Consider the following 7500-nt stretch of genomic DNA (forward strand, 5'->3'; position numbering starts at 1 on the left):
TGTGTGTGCAGAGTGTCTCTGTGTCCCATTTCTTTGACTGTCTGTGGTCTCCTGTGTGTGCAGAGTGTCTCTGTGTCCCATTTCTTTGACTGTCTGTGGTCTCCTGTGTGTGCAGAGTGTCTCTGTGTCCACGGTGTGTGTGCCTCGGGTCTGAACGGGGACGGGAGATGCACCTGTTTCTCCGGATACAGCGGGGACAACTGTGACCGAGGTCAGTTCTATTCTGAGTGTGTGTCTGTCCCCTGTGTGTCCCAGAGTTACCTGAGTGTGTGTCTGTCCCCTGTGTGTCCCAGAGTTACCTGAGTGTGTGTCTGTCCCCTGTGTGTCCCAGGGTTACCTGAGTGTGTGTCTGTCCCCTGTGTGTCATAGAGTTACCTGAGTGTGTGTCTGTCCCCTGTGTGTCTCAGAGTTACCTGAGTTTGTGTCTCTGTCCCAGAGTTACCTGAGTGTGTGTCTGTCCCCTGTGTGTCCCAGAGTTACCTGAGTGTGTGTCTGTCCCCTGTGTGTCCCAGAGTTACCTGAGTGTGTGTCTGTCCCCTGTGTGTCCCAGAGTTACCTGAATGTGTGTCTGTCCCCTGTGTGTCCCAGAGTTACCTGAGTGTGTGTCTCTCCCCTGTGTGTCCCGGAGTTACCTGAGTGTGTGTCTGTCCCCTGTGTGTCCCAGAGTTACCTGAGTGTGCGTCTGTCCCCTGTGTGTCCCAGAGTTACCTGAGTGTGTGTCTGTCCCCTGTGTGTCCCAGAGTTACCTGAGTGTGTGTCTGTCCCCTGTGTGTCCCAGAGTTACCTGAGTGTGTGTGTCTGTGTCCCAGAGTTACCTGAGTGTGTGTCTGTCCTGTGTGTGTCCCAGAGTTACCTGAGTGTGTGTCTGTCCCCTGTGTGTCCCGGAGTTACCTGAGTGTGTGTCTCTCCCCTGTGTGTCCTGTGTGGAGTTACCTGAGTGTGTGTCTGTCCCTGTGTGTCCCGGAGTTACCTGAGTTACCTGTGTGTGTCTGTCCCTGTGTGTGTGTCTGTCCCCTGTGTGTCCCAGAGTTACCTGAGTGTGTGTCTGTCCCCTGTGTGTCCCAGAGTTACCTGAGTGTGTGTCTGTCCCCTGTGTGTCCCAGAGTTACCTGAGTGTGTGTCTGTGTCCCAGAGTTACCTGAGTGTGTGTCTGTCCCCTGTGTGTCCCAGAGTTACCTGAGTGTGTGTCTGTCCCCTGTGTGTCCCAGAGTTACCTGAGTGTGTGTCTGTCCCTGTGTGTCCCAGAGTTACCTGAATGTGTGTCTGTCCCTGTGTGTCCCAGAGTTACCTGAGTGTGTGTCTGTCCCCTGTGTGTCCCAGAGTTACCTGAGTGTGTGTCTGTCCCCTGTGTCCCAGAGTTACCTGAATGTGTGTCTGTCCCCTGTGTGTCCCAGAGTTACCTGAGTGTGTGTCTCTCCCCTGTGTGTCCCGGAGTTACCTGAGTGTGTGTCTGTCCCCTGTGTGTCCCAGAGTTACCTGAGTGTGTGTCTGTCCCCTGTGTGTCCCAGAGTTACCTGAGTGTGTGTCTGTCCCCTGTGTGTCCCAGAGTTACCTGAGTGTGTGTCTGTCCCCTGTGTGTCCCAGAGTTACCTGAGTGTGTGTCTGTGTCCCAGAGTTAGCTGAGTGTGTGTCTGTCCCCTGTGTGTCCCAGAGTTACCTGAGTGTGTGTCTGTCCCCTGTGTGTCCCGGAGTTACCTGAGTGTGTGTCTCTCCCCTGTGTGTCCCGGAGTTACCTGAGTGTGTGTCTGTCCCCTGTGTGTCCCGGAGTTACCTGAGTGTGCGTCTGTCCCCTGTGTGTCCCAGAGTTACCTGAGTGTGTGTCTGTCCCCTGTGTGTCCCAGAGTTACCTGAGTGTGTGTCTGTCCCCTGTGTGTCCCAGAGTTACCTGAGTGTGTGTCTGTGTCCCAGAGTTACCTGAGTGTGTGTCTGTCCCCTGTGTGTCCCAGAGTTACCTGAGTGTGTGTCTGTCCCTGTGTGTCCCAGAGTTACCTGAGAGTTGTGTGTCTGTGTCCCAGGGTTACCTGAGTGTGTGTCTGTCCCCTGTGTGTCCCAGAGTTACCTGAGTGTGTGTCTGTCCCCTGTGTGTCCCGGAGTTACCTGAGTGTGTGTCTGTCCCCTGTGTGTCCCAGAGTTACCTGAGTGTGTGTCTGTCCCCTGTGTGTCTCAGAGTTACCTGAGTTTGTGTCTCTGTCCCAGAGTTACCTGAGTGTGTGTCTGTCCCTGTGTGTCCCAGAGTTACCTGAGTGTGTGTCTGTCCCTGTGTGTCCCAGAGTTACCTGAGTGTGTGTCTGTCCCCTGTGTGTCCCAGAGTTACCTGAATGTGTGTCTGTCCCCTGTGTGTCCCAGAGTTACCTGAGTGTGTGTCTCTCCCTGTGTGTCCCGGAGTTACCTGAGTGTGTGTCTGTCCCTGTGTGTCCCAGAGTTACCTGAGTGTGCGTCTGTCCCCTGTGTGTCCCAGAGTTACCTGAGTGTGTGTCTGTCCCCTGTGTGTCCCAGAGTTACCTGAGTGTGTGTCTGTCCCCTGTGTGTCCCAGAGTTACCTGAGTGTGTGTCTGTGTCCCAGAGTTACCTGAGTGTGTGTCTGTCCCCTGTGTGTCCCAGAGTTACCTGAGTGTGTGTCTGTCCCCTGTGTGTCCCGGAGTTACCTGAGTGTGTGTCTCTCCCCTGTGTGTCCCGGAGTTACCTGAGTGTGTGTCTGTCCCCTGTGTGTCCCGGAGTTACCTGAGTGTGTGTGTCTGTCCCCTGTGTGTCCCAGAGTTACCTGAGTGTGTGTCTGTCCCCTGTGTGTCCCAGAGTTACCTGAGTGTGTGTCTGTCCCCTGTGTGTCCCAGAGTTACCTGAGTGTGTGTCTGTGTCCCAGAGTTACCTGAGTGTGTGTCTGTCCCCTGTGTGTCCCAGAGTTACCTGAGTGTGTGTCTGTCCCCTGTGTGTCCCAGAGTTACCTGAGTGTGTGTCTGTCCCCTGTGTGTCCCAGAGTTACCTGAATGTGTGTCTGTCCCCTGTGTGTCCCAGAGTTACCTGAGTGTGTGTCTGTCCCCTGTGTGTCCCAGAGTTACCTGAGTGTGTGTCTGTCCCCTGTGTGTCCCAGAGTTACCTGAATGTGTGTCTGTCCCCTGTGTGTCCCAGAGTTACCTGTGTGTGTCTCTCCCCTGTGTGTCCCGGAGTTACCTGAGTGTGTGTCTGTCCCCTGTGTGTCCCAGAGTTACCTGAGTGTCGCCTGTCCCTGTGTGTCCCAGAGTTACCTGAGTGTGTGTCTGTCCCCTGTGTGTCCCAGAGTTACCTGAGTGTGTGTCTGTCCCCTGTGTGTCCCAGAGTTACCTGAGTGTGTGTCTGTGTCCCAGAGTTAGCTGAGTGTGTGTCTGTCCCCTGTGTGTCCCAGAGTTACCTGAGTGTGTGTCTGTCCCCTGTGTCCCCGGAGTTACCTGAGTGTGTGTCTCTCCCTGTGTGTCCCGGAGTTACCTGAGTGTGTGTCTGTCCCCTGTGTGTCCCGGAGTTACCTGAGTGTGCGTCTGTCCCTGTGTGTCCCAGAGTTACCTGAGTGTGTGTCTGTCCCCTGTGTGTCCCAGAGTTACCTGAGTGTGTGTCTGTCCCCTGTGTGTCCCAGAGTTACCTGAGTGTGTGTCTGTGTCCCAGAGTTACCTGAGTGTGTGTCTGTCCCTGTGTGTCCCAGAGTTACCTGAGTGTGTGTCTGTCCCCTGTGTGTCCCAGAGTTACCTGAGTGTGTGTCTGTGTCCCAGGGTTACCTGAGTGTGTGTCTGTCCCCTGTGTGTCCCAGAGTTACCTGAGTGTGTGTCTGTCCCCTGTGTGTCCCGGAGTTACCTGAGTGTGTGTCTGTCCCCTGTGTGTCCCAGAGTTACCTGAGTGTGTGTCTCTGTCCCTGTGTGTCCCAGAGTTACCTGAGTGTGTGTCTGTCCCCTGTGTGTCCCAGAGTTACCTGAGTGTGTGTCTGTCCCCTGTGTGTCCCAGAGTTACCTGAGTGTGTGTCTGTCCCTGTGTGTCCCAGAGTTACCTGAGTGTGTGTCTGTCCCCTGTGTGTCCCAGAGTTACCTGAGTGTGTGTCTGTCCCCTGTGTGTCCCAGAGTTACCTGAGTGTGTGTCTGTCCCCTGTGTGTCCCAGAGTTACCTGAGTGTGTGTCTGTCCCCTGTGTGTCCCAGAGTTACCTGAGTGTGTGTCTGTCCCCTGTGTGTCCCAGAGTTACCTGAGTGTGTGTCTGTCCCCTGTGTGTCCCAGAGTTACCTGAGTGTGCGTCTCTCCGTTGTCCCGTGGACTCTCGCTGTATGGAAGAAGCTCTGACGGGACAGCTGGTGTGTCAGTGTCGCCCTGGATACCAGAAATCTGGAGATCAGTGTTTGTGTGAGTTCACTGTTTTTACTTTATGTGCGTGCATATGTGTGTGTGTGTGTGTGTGTGTGTGTGTGTGTCTGTGTGTGTTTATGTGTGTGTCTGTGTGTGTGTGTGTGTGTGTGTGTCTCTGTGTGTTTTTGTGTGTGTGTGTATATATGTGTGTGTTTGTGGATACGTGTATGTGTGTGTGTGTATTTGTGTGTGTCTCTCTTTGTGTGTGTGTGTGTGTCTGTGTGTGTGTGCCTCTCTCTGTGTGTGTGTGTGTGTGTGTGTCTCTGTGTGTGTATATGTGTGTGTGTGTGTGTGTCTCTGTGTGTATATGTGTGTTGTGTGTGTGTGTGTGTGTGTGTGTGTGTGTGTGTGTGTGTGTGTATATCTGCGCGTGTGTCTCTGTGTGTGTCTTTCTGTGTGTATTTGTGCGTGTGTGTCTCTCTGTGTGTATCTGTGTGTGTGTGTGTGTGTGTGTGTGTCTCTGTGTGTCTCTCTGTGTGTATCTGTGTGTGTATCTGTGTGTCTCTGTGTGTGTCTCTCTGTGTGTATCTGTGTATCTGCGCATGTGTCTCTGTGTGTGTCTCTCTGTGTGTATCTGTGCGTGTGTGTCTCTCTGTGTGTATCTGTGTGTGTGTGTGTGTGTGTTTTTCTCTGTGTGTGTCTCTCTGTGTGTATCTGTGTGTATCTGTGTGTGTGTATCTGTGTGTCTCTGTGTGTGTCTCTGTGTGTGTATGTGTGTGTGTGTGTATCTGTGTGTGTGTCTCTGTGTGTATCTGTGTGTCTCTGTGTGTATCTGTGTGTATCTGTGTGTGTGTGTGTATCTGTGTGTCTCTGTGTGTATCTGTGTGTATCTGTGTGTGTCTCTCTGTGTGTATCTGTGTGTGTGTGTCTCTGTGTGTATCTCTGTGTGTGTGTGTGTGTTTTTTCTGTGTGTGTCTCTGTGTGTGTGTGTGTGTCTCTGTGTGTATCTGTGTGTCTCTGTGTATCTGTGTGTATCTGTGTGTGTGTGTGTGTGTATGTGTGTCTCTGTGTGTCTCTGTGTGTGTATCTGTGTGTCTCTGTGTGTCTCTGTGTGTATCTGTGTGTATCTGTGTGTATCTCTGTGTGTGTATCTGTGTGTCTCTGTGTGTCTCTGTGTGTATCTGTGTGTCTCTGTGTGTGTCTCTGTGTGTGTCTCTGTGTGTGTCTCTGTGTGTATCTGTGTGTGTGTCCAAAGGTCCTGACTCTGATGTTTGTCTCTGCAGCCATTAACCCGTGTCTCCGGCGGGTCTGCCACGTCCAGGCGTCCTGCATCCACACCGGGCCCAACCAGCACCTGTGTGCCTGTAACCGTGGTTACAGCGGCGACGGACGGGTGTGCGTGGCGATCGACCCGTGTCAGCGCCGCCACGGAGGCTGCAGCGCCGAGTCCACGCGCTGCGTCTACGATGGCCCGGGCACGGTGGGAAACACTCCGGAGATTACTCTCAGTTACAGTAACCTGTCTGTCTCTCTGTCTCCAGTCTCACTGCGAGTGTCTCCCTGGTTTCTAACCTGTCTGTCTCTGTCTCCAGTCTCACTGCGAGTGTCTCCCTGGTTTCTAACCTGTCTGTCTCTGTCTCCAGTCCCACTGCGAGTGTCTCCCTGGTTTCTAACTGTCTCTCTGTCTCCAGTCTCACTGTGTCTCCCTGGTTTCTAACCTGTCTGTCTCTCTGTCTCCAGTCTCACTGTGTCTCCCTGGTTTCTAATCTGTCTGTCTCTCCCTCTGTCTCCAGTCTCACTGCGAGTGTCACCCTGGTTTCTAACCTGTCTGTCTCTGTCTCCAGTCACACTGCGAGTGTCTCCCTGGTTTCTAACCTGTCTGTCTGTGTCTCCAGTCTCACTGTGTCTCCCTGGTTTCTAACCTGTCTGTCTCTCCCTCTGTCTCCAGTCTCACTGCGAGTGTCACCCTGGTTTCTAACCTGTCTGTCTCTGTCTCCAGTCTCACTGCGAGTGTCTCCCTGGTTTCTAACCTGTCTGTCTCTGTCTCCAGTCCCACTGCGAGTGTCTCCCTGGTTTCTAACTGTCTCTCTGTCTCCAGTCTCACTGTGTCTCCCTGGTTTCTAACCTGTCTGTCTCTCTGTCTCCAGTCTCACTGTGTCTCCCTGGTTTCTAATCTGTCTGTCTCTCCCTCTGTCTCCAGTCTCACCTGCGAGTGTCACCCTGGTTTCTAACTTGTCTGTCTCTGTCTCCAGTCACACTGCGAGTGTCTCCCTGGTTTCTAACCTGTCTGTCTGTGTCTCCAGTCTCACTGTGTCTCCCTGGTTTCTAACCTGTCTGTCTCTCCCTCTGTCTCCAGTCTCATCAAGTAGTGTCACCCTGGTTTCTAACCTGTCTGTCTGTGTCTCCAGTCTCACTGCGAAAGTGTCACCCTGGTTTCTAACCTGTCTGTCTCTGTCTCCAGTCCCACTGCGAGTGTCTCCCTGGTTTCTAACTGTCTCTCTGTCTCCAGTCTCACTGTGTCTCCCTGGTTTCTAACCTGTCTGTCTCTCTGTCTCCAGTCTCACTGTGTCTCCCTGGTTTCTAATCTGTCTGTCTCTCCCTCTGTCTCCAGTCTCACTGCGAGTGTCTCCCTGGTTTCTAACCTGTCTGTCTCTGTCTCCAGTCCCACTGCGAGTGTCTCCCTGGTTTCTAACTGTCTCTCTGTCTCCAGTCTCACTGTGTCTCCCTGGTTTCTAACCTGTCTGTCTCTCTGTCTCCAGTCTCACTGTGTCTCCCTGGTTTCTAATCTGTCTGTCTCTCACTCTGTCTCCAGTCTCACTGCGAGTGTCACCCTGGTTTCTAACCTGTCTGTCTCTCTGTCTCCAGTCTCACTGTGTCTCCCTGGTTTCTAACCTGTCTGTCTCTCCCTCTGTCTCAAGTCTCACTGTGAGTGTCTCCCTGGTTTCTAACCTGTCTGTCTCTATCTCCAGTCCCACTGCAAGTGTCTCCCTGGTTTCTAACTGTCTCTCTGTCTCCAGTCTCACTGTGTCTCCCTGGTTTCTAATCTGTCTGTCTCTCCCTCTGTCTCCAGTCTCACTGCGAGTGTCACCCTGGTTTCTAACCTGTCTGTCTCTCCCTCTGTCTCCAGTCTCACTGCGAGTGTCTCCCTCGTTTCTAACCTGTCTGTCTCTCCCTCTGTCTCCAGTCTCACTGCGAGTGTCTCC

The 7500-nt window shown here is 53.1% G+C and overlaps 1 protein-coding gene across 1 annotated transcript in view; it reads left to right on the forward strand.

Moving 5' to 3' along the window:
• Nucleotides 1–7500, forward strand: part of stab2 (stabilin 2) — a 108406-nt gene that overhangs the window by 15341 nt on the left and 85565 nt on the right. The window contains 3 exon segments of the mRNA XM_028602865.1: nucleotides 116–211; nucleotides 4232–4354; nucleotides 5581–5777. Of these exon segments, the coding sequence (XP_028458666.1) occupies nucleotides 116–211; nucleotides 4232–4354; nucleotides 5581–5777 (416 nt within the window).

Source organism: Perca flavescens, chromosome 2 (assembly GCF_004354835.1).
Source record: "Perca flavescens isolate YP-PL-M2 chromosome 2, PFLA_1.0, whole genome shotgun sequence".
Taxonomy (NCBI): domain Eukaryota; kingdom Metazoa; phylum Chordata; class Actinopteri; order Perciformes; family Percidae; genus Perca; species Perca flavescens.